The 19,268-nt window shown below is 40.3% G+C and overlaps 1 protein-coding gene across 1 annotated transcript; it reads right to left on the bottom strand.

Annotated features, from left to right (window-relative positions):
- Window positions 1-1,517: 1,517 nt before the first annotated feature.
- Window positions 1,518-15,934, bottom strand: LOC118119684 (coiled-coil domain-containing protein 138-like). Its single transcript, XM_035173840.2, has 15 exons — window positions 15,826-15,934; window positions 15,351-15,390; window positions 14,557-14,671; window positions 14,384-14,484; window positions 13,869-14,035; window positions 13,494-13,631; window positions 12,974-13,093; window positions 12,266-12,343; window positions 12,015-12,134; window positions 11,264-11,416; window positions 11,018-11,134; window positions 9,083-9,278; window positions 6,603-6,773; window positions 2,637-2,775; window positions 1,518-2,163 (listed from the first exon to the last, which is right to left on the bottom strand). The coding sequence occupies exons 1-15, from the start codon at window positions 15,913-15,915 to the stop codon at window positions 2,037-2,039; spliced, it is 1,872 nt and encodes a 623-aa protein (XP_035029731.2). The 5' UTR covers window positions 15,916-15,934; the 3' UTR covers window positions 1,518-2,036.
- Window positions 15,935-19,268: the final 3,334 nt, after the last annotated feature.

Raw genomic sequence — 19,268 nt, 5'->3', positions numbered from 1 at the left:
CTTTATCACCTCGGACCGTAAGCTCCAGAACCTTCAACACAGATCAACACGAGAGTGGCTGAGCTTGTTTAATGGATGCATGATGTCGTAAATTTGTCCGATTTCCATTTCTGATTCTTTCCATGGTTATTTGCCTGAATAATGCCCGTTTCTATTACAGTACCAGCGCGTGTCTCTGTTTTCCGCCGGTGGGACTACTGTATTATATTAACCATAATGCTTTGTGCAGATGTAAACAGTTTCCAAGCGTCTGCTATCACTCGAGGATTCACTTCAACTCAAACATCTAAAACAGGTTGCATTTGTTTTGGCAAAACGTTTCATTTCAAACATCTTTGTTCTCAAAGGTTTTCTCCAGGAGGCGGATTGAAGCCTCCAGGTTAAACACCGAGTGTCACACTTCTGCAATGAGAGAAAATGCCGCTTTTTACTAAATTTGGACCTTTCGCTTCTTTTAATCATCAAATGTATTCAAACACAGATTTCATCCATTTAAAAGTGGCTAAAATGTTGAATTAAACAGGAATATTATATATTTAGACAAATAAAAACTAGAGGGGCACTTAGGGAGAGTGTATACCTCCGCTATGGCTGATTGGCCACTTTATCACCAAACTGCATATACATTCTAACAGATGTGAACAATGTGCACAGAAATGTTCTGAAAACTAACTACATTAAAACGCAGGGAAAATATTCACCCTCTGATAATGTTGATAGGAATTTATGTAGCAGAAGAAAGATCACCCCAATAAAAATACTTCCAGATCTGCAAAAAATGCATGTTCATAAATGTAGGCACTCAACAGATGTTTTTTTTCATGAAGGTCTCTGCATTGTTTGTTGAGAAATTAAAAAAAATGCAACCAAACACATTAGGCATAATTTAGTTATCAGTCCTGCTATCAATAACAGATGCATGTGTGAACCCTGTGTAAACTAAAATCAAAGAAAGCTTTTCTTTAGACTCGAGTCTCTACAGAAACTCAATCTAACTCCCCCCAGAACCAAGCTTTTTCTTGCATCAAATGTTCGTTTTTATTAATTGTGAATTTATGTGTTACTGGTTTTGTTTACTCTTCAGGGTTACATTTTCAAATCCTGCATTCCTGTTCAATTCAAGGGCTTTGCAGTGTACAAGTACACTTAATAAAATAGTCTACAATAAAAGGGATCCAAAGACACATGATCCAGCAAATCCCAGCCTCGTAGAACCCTGTCCTGAAAAAGGTTTTAGAATTTAACAGGGTTCTGGAATGCAGATCCTTCGGGGCCTTAACAAGTTAGGTCACCCTTTGTAATCCTGAGCGGCCAAGCACTTCCCATTGGTTTTCTATAAATATATTTTAAATAGCAGCTGTGATTGTTCCAGTCCCTCCAATCTTCCCCATCAACCAATACAACCATTGTGTCCCATACTGAGGCCATTACTCCCATCAACCCACCCATGCAAACAAATAAGACGTTGATACAAAACATATGCATTATGGCATTTTTATATGCAGTCCAATCTTAAATGTTCTTTAGTTCTTTTTGTTTATTGCCATTAAAAAGCTTCATAGTCACAGGCTCTTTTCCTCTGAGCACATGAGACACCCATTAAGGCCCCTGAGAAGTATGACACTCATTTTATACAAGGTCTTCCACCACAGAAAACACAAAAACATCAGATTAGCATTGTGGGACACGGAAAACAAGAGGAGTCACAAAGCGCAAAAACATACACAACGTTAAAGTCCTTTTGACAGACAAGAGAACTTCAAAAAACATCACTACATAAATAAAGAATGTGGGTGTGCATATGTTATAGAGAGGGACGGAGCGCAGAGGAACTTTACAGTCGGACATAAAGCAATTACTGTTGGGGTGGACTTGAAAGACCGAGCAACGTGTTCAAGAGAATAGAATTTTCTTTAATCTGAGCTTTTAAAGAAACCCTCCACTCCAGCAGATGTGTGTGTGTGTGTGTGTGTGTGTGTGTGTGTGTGTGTGTGTGTGTGTGTGTGTGTGTGTGTGTGTGTGTGTGTGTGTGTGTGTTATCTAAGGTTGTGGAGAATGGACCTGAGGTTGAGGCAGAGGAAAGTGTGTGTGTGATTGGTTTTGTGATGCAGCTCTTGTATCTGGAGGTGGAGAGAGCTCAGCTCAAACAGACGACGGTTCTTCCTGGACAAAATGAAACCAAACAACAGTCAGTCAAAAGACTTCACGTGTCTTCATTCTGTGCTGATAAAATATCCCTATGCACATTGAATAATAACATAAATATGAGTGAGTAACAAGACTTGACAGTAGCTGAAAAGAGTCAAAATAAACTGACAACAAATTCAACGACTGACAAATTTAAAAGTTATGCAACATTTTATCGTGTACAATGGGAAAAATAGACAAGACGCAAACAGCAGCACAACAATGAGTAATGTTTTTACAAGAGTATGCAAGACTGAAATCTTGATTTGAATAATTGAGCTATTTGCAAGTTCAAAAGACAGGCACCAACAATTTTCCACATTCCACTCCCAACATAAGGCCCTGAACGAAACATTTTCATTTTTCTGAGAACTATCCCTTTAAGTACCCAAGATCAGTGCACACACATCAGTGTGTGATTTCATCAGTATGGAGATCACTGTGCCTACCTGTCGCTGGAGAGTTTCTGCAGAAGGATAGAAAGCTTCTCCAGTGATGGGAGCTCCAGACGAGGGTGTTTAAGGAGCTGGGATGCTGTTCGGAAAAAGTCCTCACAGCTACAAGCCTCCAGGAAGGGATTCAGGTAGCCTGCACACAAGCACAGCAGAAGAAGACAGAACTTTAACAAAACCATTTTGCAGATGAGCACCACATTTTTGACTAATGTTAAAACTTCTGAGGAGATTTCATTTGGTCATACTTTTTAAATTTGCATGGAAATGAAAACTACATGGACACTCAAACGATCAAACTGAATGAGACAGCAACACAGATGCTGGTCAGAAGGATTCTGGGATTATTGTATTTGGAAGAGCGTCCATATTGTCACTGTTAACTCTGACCTTCCCTTCATCAAACAAAAAAACCTCACACACAGGGAGATGAAACAGAAGAAGGACATCAGCATCAATCCACACAGATGGAAGCTGCACATTTTTTACATTAATAGGAACAAATGTCAACCTCATGAATCCTAAAATTAGTCGGTTCCTAATAAACAAACATTTGTTTCTACTAAAGTTACATTCCTGCTCCTTCAAACAAGCAACTCTTCGCTGTTTTAAACCACGTATGTGGATGAGGGAATACAATCGGAGCCACAGAGCGACTTTTTCTTTGCAGCTGCATGGTACAGCAGCTCTGTTTGCATTAAATCACAGGAGAAGATTGGACGAGGAGGAGGAGGAGGAGGATCAGATTCAGGTAAGAAAGGATAGGACAGGTAGGATCTGATACAAAGAGAAGGATAAAGAAGGAGAGGATAGTTTGGTCCAGGAACAAAATCACAGCAAAGTCACTTCAGTTGGTTAAACTCTGTATTAAGACTGTGCAGCCCAATCACATACTCATTTCCACTTCCATCACTTTCATCCCCCCCCCCTTCATTAAATGTGAAGGAAACTCTGAGTGTGTGTTCAGGAGAAGTCACCAATGAGCTAATTTAAGTTGAACTGGGTTTTGAGGTACACATAATTGTTTTTTGTTGTTTTTTGCAGCCAGCTCCCAACCAAGACCTGAACATATCAACCAAGATTTATGATAATTGTTCATAATTCTCAAAGACCTTGATCCCGTGCTGTGACTGTGACCTTTGACGGATTTGAAAAAAATCAATAGTGACTTAACTCCTAACCAATGTGCCAAGTTTAATTCAAACTGGATTCAAACTGCCTGACAGTGGCACCCACTAGCTCACCTGGTAGAGCGGGTGCCCCATAAACGGTGGCTTGAGCCCTCCTGCAGCAGCCGTCGACTACATTCTGACCTGGCTCTTTGTTGCACGTCTTCCTCTCTCTCTCTTCCCATTTCATGCTTATGCTGCCAAATCAATAAGGAAAAATGTTTTTAAAAACTGCCCAGAGAGATGCAGAAAATTACAATACACCTGCCCGCAACTGCATAGAGCGGATGTAATAAAATGTCACAGAAAAGTGAAAGCTGTTTACAACCAGCTTGTTTTTTACGGTAAAATTGAAGTAAAAAAAGGCAGCAAATCCTCACAAACAATTCATCCATTTTCTTCCGGGGCACAAATATCTTATTTTCCATCTTATCTAAAAGCCCGGTCTTCTGATTCTGATCTTCTTTTAAATGTGTGCCACATCCCACACATTCCTCGTGCATAATAACATAGGTGCAGTGATAAACAAATAGTAAGAAACGTGAAACTGCAACACTATCAAAACATACAACGGCAAACACATCTTCTCTACTGTGGCGAGCTTGAAAAGAACGCAAATATACACAGAAAGTGGGTCCATATGTGACCATGGAAGTTGAATCCACTGTAAGTTTGGTTAATGTACCCACTGTTTACCAGACATCAGTCAAAGCCAGTAACACACTGTTACCAGAGAGTGTTCGAGTGGCACTTTGCGCCAATCACAAAATGTGTTGTGTAAATTTTAGAGTTTGTGACTGAACTTTATACAAGCCGTCAAGTTGTCGCAGTATGACCACAGGCATCCTGTCTGTCTGAGTGCTTTGCGTCGAGCTAGGCCTCTTTGTTTTGTTTTATTGGCAATATTCAGGTGTAAGCCTCTCTCCCCCTCTCCCTCACCCCTTTACCGTCTTCCCTCATTACTGCTTGTAAAACATAATCATTAGCAATTCTTGGTAGACTTACAGTCCCCCTGACATACACAACTATGTATACACGCACAGCTCTGGCCTCAGCCGCCTCTGGTGTACAGCTCTGCTGTGTGTTAGCGTACAGCAGTCTTAAATGATATGGTTCATATCCCTGCCAAAATCGCTATTCCATGCAAACACACTGCAGCTGCTCTCTCCTCCACATCCATCTCCATCAACTCTTGTCTTTCAAACAAAAAAAGATTCCAGAGGTGGTGGACGTCCAAAGCTTTGTGCACTCAACTTGTAAACCTGCCTGACCAGTGCTTATGATTGATGTGAGTGTAGTGACTTTTACATATAACATGTGGTTTTTATATGAAGACGAGGGGTGGAGAGACACTGCAGCAGGAGCTGGTATTAATCAAAGTAAATAGTGATAGTAAAGACAGTCTATAAATCTGAGTGATTACAGAAGCTTTCAAGGCTTCATCAACCACAGATGATTTTTCAGGCAAAGCTCACAGAGTAATTTTAAAAGTGACTCTTGAGGTCACAGGTAAGGTGCTATTGAAGCACTAATTGACTCAGGAAACCGCAACTGTCACGTTCAATTTTACAGTTCGATTATACTTGGAAGAAAGTATGTTTCTGTTTCTTGCTGTTACTTAAGAGAAGACTTTGCTTTCTACAACATCAACCGTCTACAAGATAAACTTGTATTTACCAGCATACCTGGAGGCTACATAATTTTTACAGTAGGAAAGTTTCTAATTTATCAAAAGAAGATCAGATTTTTTCTTTAAAAACTACATTATTTAAAATGCTTCAGACCGGTGTTCTTCTTTCAAACTGAAGTTGAGTATTTAGTTAATGTACATTATACAGATCATTCATGTGAAGAGTGATGTAAAAACCTGCAGCTCATTACCCTCAGAGCGGTCTTATAATAATACAAAGGTGGTGGGTTCTACACATCGGCTGTTTATAAAGATGGACGACATGACAGCTCCTGAAAAAGGAAGCCTATGTGTCTTGATCAACACCTGGTGGCTGCCTGCAATAGGTCAAAAATCCTGACTCCTACACGTTAGCAGATGGGACAAGGACTAAACTAAAAAGTCAACGTAACGAATGCACAAGATGGCATCGTTCGTATCAAAGATATTTTAACTTCATTTATGGATAGAGGGAGAATGTAAAGACACATCTGTATATACAGTCCATGGTCTTACACAGCAGTTATCGGACACATGCTTACGAGATGGTCCTCCACGTCCATCTCCATCAACTCTTGTCTTTCAAACAAAAAAAGAGCCCAGAGGTGGAGGACGTCCAAAGTTTTGTGCACTCAACTTGTAAACCTGCCTGACCAGTGCTTATGATTGATGTGAGTGCAGTGACTTTTACATATAACATGTGGTTTTTATATGAAGACGAGGGGTGGAGAGACACTGGAGCAGGAGCTGGGATTAATCAAAGTAAATAGTGATAGTAAAGACAGTCTATAAATCTGAGTGATTACAGAAGCTTCAACCACAGATGATTTTTCAGGCAAAGCTCACAGAGTAATTTTAAAAGTGACTCTTGAGGTCACAGGTAAGGTGCTATTGAAGCACTAATTGACTCAGGAAACCGCACAGAGTGTAACTGTCACGTTCAATTTTACAGTTCGATTAAACTTGTATATGGTGATGGGACATAGACTAAACTAAAAAGATGGAATTGTTCGTGTCAAAGATATTTTGACTTCATTTACAGATAGAGGGAGAATGTAAAGACACATCGCCCATCTCTATATACAGTCCATGGTCCTCCACAGCAGTTACAGGGGACATGCTTACGAGATGGTTCAGTTAGCTGCATCAGGATGTCTATAGGTGCGTGTGAGCCACGGCCCGCCCTTAACACCATGAGTAGCACACACACTCCTCCATAGTGGATGAACAGGCCTCGGCTCTCCTCGGATGTCAGCTCGGTGTGGAGGCTGTCCAGAGCCTGGGCCAACACGTCAGCTGCAGACAGGATGAAGAGAAACATATTCACATGAAGAGATCCTTGATTCTGTTTTACATTAAATGGCAGAGTCATTTTCCTCTTTCAATGACAATATAGTTTTTCAGCTGACACAGACTGGGACTGCAAGATAAATGATGAAATAATTCCATGGAGACAAATCTTATCTTTGTCATATATACTGTATTCTTATTGTTGTATCTGCTCAGCAACAGGAAATTACTCGCCCACCTGCCCTTACACATCTTAACCCAACTAACCCCTGCCATTCTTCTGCTGTTCACTTTAAGTCCAAAATCCAACACACCCGTTGAAATCAAACATATGATCTGTGATCGCCTCGAATAATCCTGAGATTTAGAAGTGTGAAATTTATACAACCTGACATGAGAGAATAGATTTCTATTGGGTAATACCCCCACATATACTAAGGGTAATATACTATTATGACTAATCTGGTTTTACATCAATCCAGACAAGGGGAGAAAGCAAACCTGGTGAGCAGATGGACAGAAAATCGTTTTATAGGGCGACATAGTGAGGGAGCCCAAAGCATTAGTAGCAGATGTAAGGTCAGTTTAGAGGAGAGTTCCGTGAAATACATCAGGAAATGGAGGCTGCATCCACTGTGTGTGCCCTGAGTTTTATAGTGTGGGAGGTCAGGGGGCAGAGGAAATGCAGCTAAAAGCTCGACATCCTTTTTTAATTAAAATGAGCTTTGCAATGCAGCCGATTGAGATGTTTGACGCTTTCCAAACTTGTAAACACTCAGATCATGCCACATCTCATCCTGTTTTAAATGTAGTTATGAGATGATCATCTAAGCATATTCATAAATGTGTTGCCTCTTCGCTCCACCACACGTTTCCCTGTGGTTAACAACCAAAGCACTAAAATAATTGAAATTTTAACCTCAAGTTGGTGCCTGAAAGTTAAGCAATAATGAAGGTTATTATAATTTATCCTTTGGAGACTTTGAATGTCTATACCCGTTTTCATTTATTCAATACAGGTGGAAACACTTAATTTCCTTTCATTAATTCTTACTTCTACAGCCAGCCCTCTTAATTTTATGAAATCTTGACCACTGGGCTTTGAGGTACATATTTTGGGGTATTTGTATTGTGGCTCCCCCCATATGGGTACAAAATACTTTGGTTGGCCTATTCCCAGCCAAGGCCTACAGATATCTACCAAGGTTTGTGATGATTGGGCAAATTCTCAAAAGAGTTATAGTTAAGATTGACTAAGCCCCAATCTTTGAACTGATATTTTGATCTTGCTCATCACAATAGAAATATGTCCCTCAATCAAGGCTGCACAACAAGTTTGGTCAAAGTGCCACCCTTAGGATATATATTAGGATATATCCGTCTGTACCGAAATTCATACACTCATAGTGAGTTACAATCATTTTACTCAGGAGTCATGGATCTATGCAATAACTATTGAGATTTTTCAGTCTGAACTACAGTGATGGACGGACCACCATTACCATCCGTTACATCGTTACCATCTTGAATAAACTCTTGAATCTTGAATCTTACACCAACATGCTATGTGTGTATCACCTAATAAACTGAACTGATTAACAAAGCCGTGTTTCATCAACTATAATAGTTGGGTGCAGACAGACAAGCGCAGTGAAGCTCTTTTGAGCTGCGGCTGCCTCTTTACACTCAAATTTTATTAACACCACCAAGGAAATTTTAATTGAAATGAGAAGTTTACACAGCACTGTAAGTGAGTGTGATAACAACAATGTCCTGTCTGTGGCTTCACACCTACACAGGTGGGGTGCTAAAATAGTAAGGTGTGATAAGTGTTAACAGATGTACTGCTCATTGACTAATGTCCGCTGGGTTTTGATTAAAATTCAGTCTGTGACACCAACCCTGGTCTGGTTTCCTCATCAGGCAGAAATTGAGCATATCCCAAGTGGAAATCTATCATGTGTGGAAATTCAGATTCCATCTCAAAGCTATGGTAACAGAAAAATTCTCATTTGCGGTTTCCTGCTCCTCAAATGTGAGGATTTGTTGCTCTTCTTACATTATTTATTGTTTTGATTACCAATATAATGAAACATCTTTGGGTTTTGGACTCCTGGATAGACAAAAGAAGCAATTATGTGGATGGGAGAGTGCCAGTGAAATATTTCCATGAAAATAATAGTTACATTCTTTGCTGATTCATTATTTTAATTTCTAACCTACCATCTTGCTGAAGTCCACAACTTGACACCCGTTTGCTTTTCCAAATATAATGCCAAAGATACAATATGTACATGTGTGTTCAGTAATAATACCTTGTGTGACGGTGCGGAGGATAATGAGGGTGGAGAGGATACGCGTGTGACGACAGGTGCTCCTGTAAAGGGGACAGTTCCTGAGCGGTCCAGCAGTCACACTGCAGGACTTGGGCAGGTCTGGATCTTGCAGCACAGCAGTTGGCTTCGACACTTCCTCTCCTATCCGTCGCAGAGTGGCAGAGAGGGCTACATGCTGTGTGAAATACACATATATTAGTTTAAACACATTGGTTATCACACAAAATAATACATAACTGTGCCCACATCCAGTTACTTGTTACATAACAGTGAAAAATATGGATATGACCATAATAAGCTTCTTCAAAGTCTGTATAAAAAAAAAACAAGGTCTGCCTGTCAGGGAGCCAGCAGCTAATAAATCAATGCATTGAGCTACAGCTACCATCAAATATTTGTGTATTCCCATAGAACTGGAGAGCTGGTGCTTTTCAAACTCACTACATGTCGCTGCCTACCATAAGAGTTTAAATAACATCTTCCTTCCTCCATTTATGTATTGTGGCCCCAATAGTGGTTGTTTTTTGTCTTAAAAAGTGAACACATGTTGCAACAATAAGGGAGCATGTGATTCCGGTTAAACATCAAGCATGTCACTGAGCAGATATGACATGGCCTGACAAACAAACACAGAGGGGCGAGCCTCCCTGCAGCAGAGGGCTGGAGCAGGGGACTGGAGCTTGGGAGCTGGAGGGGAGAGAAGAAGTGGTCCGGGGGTGACGGCTGGAGCCTGGCCCATAGCTGGAATTAAGAGTTTAGATAGAAAGCTAATGGGGGATATGGGCTGGAGGGTGTTATCCAGTGGTTTGAATAAGATGGAGATTGCAGCAAGTTATCAAGCCAAATAAGTAGTATCAGCGTGAAGTTGTCCTGTCACCCATCACCCCTTCAACCAGCAAGGGCTGATGCACAGTATCTGTTATGGGGGGGGCCCTCTAGCCATGTGGCCATATAATGGATAATGACACAGATCCTCATCGAAGCCATAACACAGGAACAGCCTGTTCTCATGCAGACTCTGGTTCAAAGCACAGACACTGGCAGGGGACTTCAGATAACCGCGCCTCTCGACGGAACACAAGATGGGACTCGACAGGATCTCCAGACGACGATAAAGTGGATATCCCCTGCTTGAAGTGCATGTGTGCTCCTCTCTGTGGCGAGGGAAACTGTGTCATGTCTGGTTTCTGTGGTAGGATGTTGTGAAAGTGAACCAGCAGCTTTCTGTACAGTTACACTTATCTCCTGTATGGACCAAACACCAAAAACTAAGAAAGGAGCAGGCTACACACCTAACAGCATTTGTGTTTTTGTGATCTCACACTTGCTCTCCAGGATCTGACAAATTTACACATTGTGGTTAATGTATACATGTTAATAATAAGAATGTGTATTGTCCCTTTTAAACAAAACTAAATTTAAGTCGCTTCCTTTAAAAATGTATAAAATCACATTTTACTGGGCAGCCACCCAAATGGTACGAAACAAACTTTTGTTTTGCAGTATTTGACAAAAAATAACAAAATGAAAAGAATACATAGGAAATCTCATGGTGCCACGGTTTGTACTAGTATCTAGCTACCCATAGTTTACAGTAAAGTCTCATGAAATAATATACAGATTGACATGCTGTGACTGTGGTGTAGTGATCTGATGCAGAATCATTTTCTGGAACAGTTCAACCGATTAAGAAATGTCCGTCAAACTAACAGGAACACTTCCTGAACATCATATATAAGACACATTCACAAATGTAACCATCATGTCGATCCTACATTCTAGATATTCATTGTTAAAAAAGGAAATAAGTAAAAACTGAACAGCGAGGCTAACAAGATACATCCCCCACATGTTTTATTGTTGCTTTAATCATCCTGTAACTAGTTTTACCCTCTGAAATAATAATATCTTTACTTGTGTGCTGTTGTCCATGTGTCTCAAAACCCAGTGGATGAGGCGGAGAAGGTTGAGGAGGAGGTCAGGTTCAGACAAAGGTGTGTGATGAAGCTGATCTGCTAATAACGGCAGCACCTGAGCAAACAAAGAAAACTTGTGATGGTGACAACAATAAAACTTTTTTGTGATCATGACAGCATAGGTGATTGATGAGAGGTATAACAAAATTCAATGATCAGAGTGAAGCTGGAATGAAGGCGCCACCTTGAGGCATCTGTCATTGAGCACAGCCTCCGGAGGTAGACACTGCCCGACACCTTTCCCTTCATTTCCTGCCACTGATGAGAACGTCTGTCTGTCAAGGACCCAGTCCAATAAAAGTGCCAGGAGCTTTAGTGAGGTGGGACTGGAGCTGCCCTAAAAGGAAGGAGAATCAAAAAAAGGGTTAAATCATTATTGCTAAATTTGTCATCTGCAACCTTCTCTGACTATTTGTAGTTCAGTCATAGGACATACAGGCGTCTTATGTGAATATTTCATACTGGAGCCTAAAGGTGATTATTGCTGTGAAAACTACGGTCATGGAAAGTTTAACTCAATCAGTGTTCAGTGTGAAAAATGCATCGATATTCAGCAGTATATTCATCTTCATTAACAAGTTATAATAAAATCACCAACTGTGATTTATCACGCAGCTGGCAGAGTGGAATGTGGAGATATTGAGGATACAGTTTCCAGTCTCAATATGTGTCCTCGTGCCTCTAGAACGCAGAACGTACAGTGGTTTACCAATGAACGCATTAACAATCAAATGAAGCCACATCTGGGACAAATGTTGCTGATTCGGAGAACATTAAACTGTAACACACACACACACACACACACACACACACACACACACACACACACACACACACACACACACACACACACACACACACACACACACACACACACACACACACACACACACACACACACACACACACACACACACACACACACACAAAAATACCTTGATGCTGGGTCTTCCAGGGACAGCAGTTCTTTCCTTTTTGGATGATTTAATACTCTCGATGGTCTGAATGCTCTCTTTCTGACAACCTCTCGATGCTATGCTGTGTTCGTATTTCCTCTGAAAAATGAATAGGTCAATTAATGTATGAAAAATCATCTGTTTTCACTTTTAACCAAACATTTGTGTTTGTATATGCCATCAAACTTGGTTTAACTTAGTTTTTTGTGAAGTGGTTGATGTGTTGTTACCTGAAGGTTCTCAAGTCGAGCCTGCACCCTCTTGGACTGACTCTCCAACTTCTTATTCTGTTCACTGATCTCATTCAGCTGTTGATATAAAAACAGTGAATATCAAAAGGTTTTGCAAAACTTGGGAATACAAGATAAATTATTATATTTCCTTACAAATTTGCTTTTGAAGCAGAGACTTTCGATCAAAAGCAACAAATTACCTCTAAGACACTAAAACGCAAGTAAACAAGAGTAAACTCAGTGACCCTAAATCAATGAAATGTTAATGTTATAATTTTTTATTTGTGAAGCACCTCAGAGAATGAATCCATGAGCAAAGATATTATTATTACTGTCACTATGCAACATCCAAATGCAAGAGGTTTATGTTGTAGTGCCCTCTAGTGGTCCACATAATGAATAGCTTGGTATGATCTTTGTTCTCCATCCATATTGTAATTAACATTTTACCAGTGTCTTCAATTAGAGAAAATTCTAGTCAAACACACACGCTAGTTTTTGACACAATCAATAACACAATAGGTTGTATAATATTCATTATGAGGAAAAAAATTCTTGTGAACAAAACAAGCTGAACTAAATGTTTAGACTTTTTACTGTTTAGATTATTTTACAATGACGCCCATAACAATCACACAGTGATCACATTAATACCTAAGAGCAAAAGAAAAAAAAATATACAGATGCAATATCAACACCTCTGACCTGTTTCTTCATGTTGTCATTCAGCTCCTTGATGGTGTCAAAGCTGGATTTGAGCCTCTTGTTCTCTTTGCTCCTCTCTCGAAGAAGATCCTGCAGCTGGCTGAGCTCCTGCTGGTGTTTCTGATAACATGTCAGGCTAGATTATGTTGTTTGGTCTTCATGGAAACAACTCTGGGGTTCAATTAAACTACTAAGCATCGTCTAGAGCACAGGTTGGTTTATTTCTTTCAATGGTTAGTTTATATCTGCAACCCCAATTTACGGGGCAATTTACGGTTAGATTTGGCTTTGAAGCAGTGTGTTGTTCAAAGTCATCTTTTCATATCACATGTGAAAATAAATATAAACATTTTAGGACATTATTAAGTATTATTAATATCTGTATTTAGAAGATGTTTGTGTTCGAGGACTATATTATTACTTCTCCAAAGGAAACATGGGAACAATGTGTGTTTAAAGAAATAAAAAAGTCATCCCTTCTGTTAAATGTGACAGGTTTGAGTCTTTGTGTGTGTCTGACCTCCTCTACAGCCAGTATGCGAGTATGGAGCAGCTCTTCCAGCCCGGCCAGCCTCCCAAAAGCCTCCTCCTGTTGTTTTAGCCTTCTTTCTCGTTCATGCAGCTCCCTCTCCCACTGCTGCTGGCCTTGTCGCTCTGCCTGTAAACACACAGGCACTTTTAACTATCATTTATATACAACATTCCCTCTCTAACACAAACTGAACCTGACAAATCACTAAATACCAGCATGGGGAACAAAATGGAGAGAAAAACACACAAGAGCCCTTGTATCATAACATTCTCTGACTCTGAGTTGGTGTGTAATGCTGGATATATATCTTGTAAGTGTCATCTGGCGCCACATCAGTGAACTTACACCAAGTTGCTTTCTCACCTTTAGCTGTTCATAGATGGTCATCATTTCCTCGTAAACCTTTACTGGTACCAAGGATGAGGAGCAGCATGAGTCAGGGAACTGGTTGATTGGTCTCTGCAACTCTCGGTCTGGCTCAGCTTCATGGGACCCAGGGCTATTATCCAGACAGGACGGAAGGGTCACATCTGGACAAATAGAGGTAAAGTAGAGTCCAAGGATTGCCAATTATCTTCTGCATTTATAAAAGAGAAGGACTGTGAAGTTTGAAATTTCTACAATAATAGGAAAGTAAGAAAATGAATTGCAAGAACTAGTCCAGTGAATTTCAAGCACAAATCCTTTGAGGGGGATTTTTTTATATGCAAGACCTCATCAAGTCAAGGGAAATCATTAATTTTAAATGATTTCCCTCAGGAAATTATTTCATCAGCTGCTACTTTGAGTTTGCTTTAAAAGTGGCCAGGTATCACTAGCATTCTAGCAAAGAAAGCACAAACAGTCATGACCATTAGCTTGCTCTGAAACACACTCACCTGTCTCTGTAAACAGCTGAGAGTCCTGAAGTGGAGCAGCTGCAAAGTCCTCACTCAGGTCCTCATTACTCCCATGCAGACTATTATGATCGCTACCAAACCTGAGAAAAGACATCCTACTAGTCACAAACATGTACAGTTGTGATTTATAGCACTGTAATGTCACGACTTACTGTTCAGGGTGGTTGGTAACTGCTTTGAACAGCTCATTTAAAGCTTTGCTGTAGCATTTCAACTCCTTGCTTTGTTGTCTGGGTCTGTGGGACAAGATGAGCCCTTGTACTGCTTCTGAAAGAATCAACATGAAGCTATGTTAGACATATTAGGCCTTTTTTCATATCAGTCAATTACAAATGGGTTGAGACCAGTGTGATGCGACGAGTCGGATAAAACAAACTATCTGATTGAAGATTTGTTATAAGATGACTCAACAAATCCCGTTATTTGAGACCATGCAGCCACCAGTAAGTTTGTTTCAACTTATTGTGCTATTGTTTGACATAACTGTATTTTGTGTACTGACATTTACTAGTTCTTAATAGCCCCTTACTTTTGATGGTCACTATACCTGAGAGGAAATGAATCTGTTCCTGAAAGAGACTTCAGATACATGTTGACTTTATGTATTTTGTATTATCTTGTTAATGGCACAGATGGTAATGTATGGATTTAAATGTGTTTATTGTACAGATAAAGCATCCATCAATCCATCAATCCAATAAGACTTCAATAAATGGTGACTTGACTCCATGTCATCACCTTTAAACTACCTGAACAAGCGACACAAAAATCTGAATCCAGTGAATTTAACTGGTTTGGTTTTGGTTCATAAGGGGACTGTTGAAAATGCTCTGGACTGAGTCCCACTCTAGTTATGAATATGAACGAGTGTGGATAATGATGGAGACTGAATCCAGAACCCTTCAGGCGAAAGCACCATGTGAAGGGTCATGTGTGGTTCACGTACCATCACTGGTTCCTGAGGGAAAGTCTTCTGAAGGTGGCAACTAAAACAAAAACAAGACATTCATATATCAATATATACAGATCAATATATAGACATGAATCAAGGATGGACGATTATGTCATATCTCTAAAAATGTTGTTTTGGCTCATGAGGGCATAAAGTATGACACAACAACAACTAGCTAGCAGTTCAAATTTGCACAAATTAGCTAGTTTTTCACAGTTGGCAAAGAACAGGAGCTGGTGGGTTAACTAGGTTAACGGTGGCTGTAACTAGTTCCTTTGTTTTCGTCAAGTTTTGTGTCGTTTTGTTTATACTTGGTTAGCTCACGTAAAAGTAAACAGACGACACATGCTCGACAGTGTTAGCACGCTAGCATTGTTTTGGTGACAGTAATCTCACTGACATGTTGTTTTATGCACTGTAACCACGAAGGTGTCTCGTTTCTCCTTTGAATGATCGTTAAAGCTCAAACCTGTTTCCTCTTCTTCTCCAGATATTTCTGTTTAAGCTTCTCCACAGTTTCTGCTACATCCGCCTCAGTGTCTCTGACCTGCTGGTTCATAGTTACCGCCGCTACAACTTCCTCAGACCTGATTAGCTGCACTTTGAGCTGCCTGCGGTGTCAAGTAACCTCAAGGTGAAGCCAACCTCCGGTGGAGGTTTTCAGAATAAATCGTCTTTTATAATTATGTGCCTATTCGTCAGATACGTGAGATGATTTATTTTGAAATTCTCATCATCATATTTCCGTTATGGCTTGTAAGCGACTGTGTGTGTGTGTGTGTGTGTGTGTGTGTGTGTGTGTGTGTGTGTGTGTGTGTGTGTGTGTGTGTGTGTGTGTGTGTGTGTGTGTGTGTGTGTGTGTGTGTGTCTTAAAGCATCTTTCACAGCACGAGTAGCGCCATCTAGCGGGGCAGCAGGACATAGATGCCATCTATGTATCATTGGCTAGAAACAAAAAGCAACTTTTTTGTGTACTTTTTTTCATTTATTTATTTAATGGTTTTTCATTTTTTTCCACTTCAGCAATGGGTCAATAGGCATAAGAAGGAATAGGGGGACAAAAGCAAAACAAGTATGGCCACTATACTTACTATGTCCTTTCCCTCTCTTATGATGCTGTTATGCACCATATGACTTTATGTGAGGTTGGATCCTGCTCATGGATGGTGGTAATGGATCATGATCGTGGTGATGGATCATGGTGGGGGGAAAAAAACAACTAATAACTGTTTTACCAAGGTATTCAAATAATTCCTTCAGTTTTCTCCTCCCTGGGATATTACATAGCTTTCTTGTTTCTAATTTTATTTTTATTTTTTAATTGTCGTTATTGTATGGTGAAGTCAATGAAGCCCTTGGTTCTATTTCATTTTCATTTCCATGTGATTTGGCTGTGACCTCCGTCTCATGTCGGGCTGCATTAATTCCACTATATTTGTGTCCTTCTAAAATGTTGGGAGTTAAACTCTATAGGTCTCACTACATTTCTAACACAGGCTTTTAATGGGGTTATAATCAGGTATCAGCATATTATCAGTCAACATGTCAAAGTGTCAAAAGTGAGACGATTAACCTCAAGAAGCTATATTGCATTTTAGAAGAAAGAGACTATCAAGGTTTTCAGAAGCTCTATTAAGCATATAAATGTGCACATTTGATCTCATTTCAGTTTTTAATGTCCCCCAGGCAAACTGTGTTTTTCTGAGGCTGATGGATGGAGGGTCTATCCCGCTCAGACACAGTGTAGTTGCACCAATGAGCCAGCAGGTGTCAGTGCCTCATCAGAGATAACAGGATCCCACTTAGAAGGCCCAACTGACCTCTCTGATTACCCCCCCATACGACTTTGCTTAATGACATTGTGAACAGCACAAATCACAGGGAATCTGATCTTTTCCAATCAGATTTGGTCCACTTTCATACGTGGTTCTAAATCAGTCTGAACAGCCATGTGATCCGTTTCGACATTCCTCATAATTTTGCGGAGGCGAAGGGACAGGCTTTAGTCACCCGGCAAAAACAAGACTGAGGCAGTCAGTGGAGTGACAGTGAGGTGTTACACCTCATAAGAACTTGGGGTGACACGTCTGTACAAGCAAAACTTGAGGGGTCGTGTCGTAAACGGTCTGTGTTTGAAAGCATATCAAGAGAAAAGGATTGCACTAAAATTACTGTGATAACAAATATCCTGCAAGGGACAATTAAGTCTAAGTCTAAGTCTAAGTGCTTTATACAGTAGAGCAAAAACCATACAGCTCAAAGTATTCTAGGCCCCTTGAACTGCTGATATCCATTCAAAGAAATACCTTTAAAAGTTTTTTGGGAATAATTGAATTTCTAAGTGATGATTTTAGAATATTCTGATTACACAGTTATGAATGATAAGATACAGTAATGCAAACTCGCTGTCTGCTCACTAAACAAACTCCAAAGATCCATTCGGAGGAGCTTCAGGAATAACATGAAGACAAAAGAGTCCATCTTTGTTTAGGGTATCCACAGATTAACCTCGCTGCACCCCGAGTCCCTCACGAGCCGCTAGCGTAGCATTTAGCCATTACGTCTGGGCAGGCGGTGCCAAGTTTCAGCCAGACTTGAATGACCTACAACTAGGCTTTTACGATTAATGCCCCCTCTCTCTGTTTGGCTAATTAGCAGCCACCGCCATTAACACACATCCTCATGTTCCATCACTTTGTCCCTGCAGGGTATCACTGACGCCGAGAGAAATCAGCCGACAAACATATTAACAAGTGATCTTGATTCAGGAGCTATTTGCTTTGTCCACTTTGAATGGAAATTACACACACTTTATTTGAATTCTTAATACAGGTTGTTCATTTAGTGCTATTCTATCAATTAGTGCCAAAAAGAGACAATATTGGACACATTGGTGGAGTGTGTGCATGCGTCTGTCAGAGTATAATCATGATCAGGTCATAGGTTAACGTAAAGGGTTATATTCCTAGTCCAGATTAAAGTTATAGGCTTATTAGTCAATGGAAAGTCCCCACTGATACAGCAGTAGCCACCTTTGTATTTTTCGATTATGAAATCCTCCTGCATGTGATCACTGTCGTGGTTCTCTGCAGCCAAATACCAAACTAAAACAACACGCAGGGTCGGAGAGAGTCAGTGGAGATATTCCTAAAGAGCAAACATGGCATGCTTTGACTCTACGCTGCAGCTACGTCTCTGTTGTCACATATTGCAATTTGATGAAAAGCAATATAGCTGCAAATAATGGTAGGATAAGATGATTGGGTTTGATTCCCACTGAGCAGTGGGATGCTTATATCAAGTATAATCCTCCTCTTTATTGTAGCAGAGTTTATGGACCCCCAAGGCCACTGTATCTCACACGCAGCTGTCTGTGTACTGTAAGTGTTTGTGTAGAAACTGTTACAGACAATCCTAACGGGATGGGGCCGGCAGTTACCATCTTCCCCCCAGGTTTATTTTCTTTTTGACAACCACGTGAGCCTTCCCATGGGACCACAACTAGACAAAAGCAATCAACCCCTATCATTGAATTAACAGCATATTGCTATGTTGTAATGCAAAAGCAATTATCCCCTGTTTCATGACACAAAACCATGCACGTACAAATGCATGCACTCTCACACTCAATTAAAGAGGCGGTGGCAGTTCTCTGCAGTAGGAAAAAAAAAGATTGCTTTTCAATTGGCATGACTCTTTGAGTCCACAGAGCAGTATTATGTATGCTAATGCAAGCTGTAAAGATGGATCTGGGGTTCAGGGGGAGCCCCCGAGCAATTACACAGTCTCAGACCCAGGACAAGACACTGTGTCCCTCGGTATGGGGGGTGAACTTTAACGGGCTTTTCCATATTAAAAATATATTTGAAACATTTTCGGGATAAGCCTGTAAAAATGTGAAGCCTAATAGAT

Source organism: Hippoglossus stenolepis, chromosome 13 (assembly GCF_022539355.2).
Source record: "Hippoglossus stenolepis isolate QCI-W04-F060 chromosome 13, HSTE1.2, whole genome shotgun sequence".
Taxonomy (NCBI): domain Eukaryota; kingdom Metazoa; phylum Chordata; class Actinopteri; order Pleuronectiformes; family Pleuronectidae; genus Hippoglossus; species Hippoglossus stenolepis.
Note: the sequence above shows the minus strand (reverse complement) of the source record. Positions and strands in the feature narration are given on the sequence as shown.

Excerpts from the sequence above, each read along its gene's own strand:
- LOC118119684 (XM_035173840.2), bottom strand. The coding sequence starts at position 15,915 with ATGAACCAGCAGGTCAGAGACACTGAGGCGGATGTAGCAGAAACTGTG. Across the intron at positions 12,344-12,973 it reads ATGACAACATGAAGAAACAG|CTGAATGAGATCAGTGAACA; the intron begins GTCAGAGGTGTT and ends TTATATCAACAG. Across the intron at positions 6,774-9,082 it reads CCTCCGCACCGTCACACAAG|CTGACGTGTTGGCCCAGGCT; the intron begins GTATTATTACTG and ends TCCTGTCTGCAG.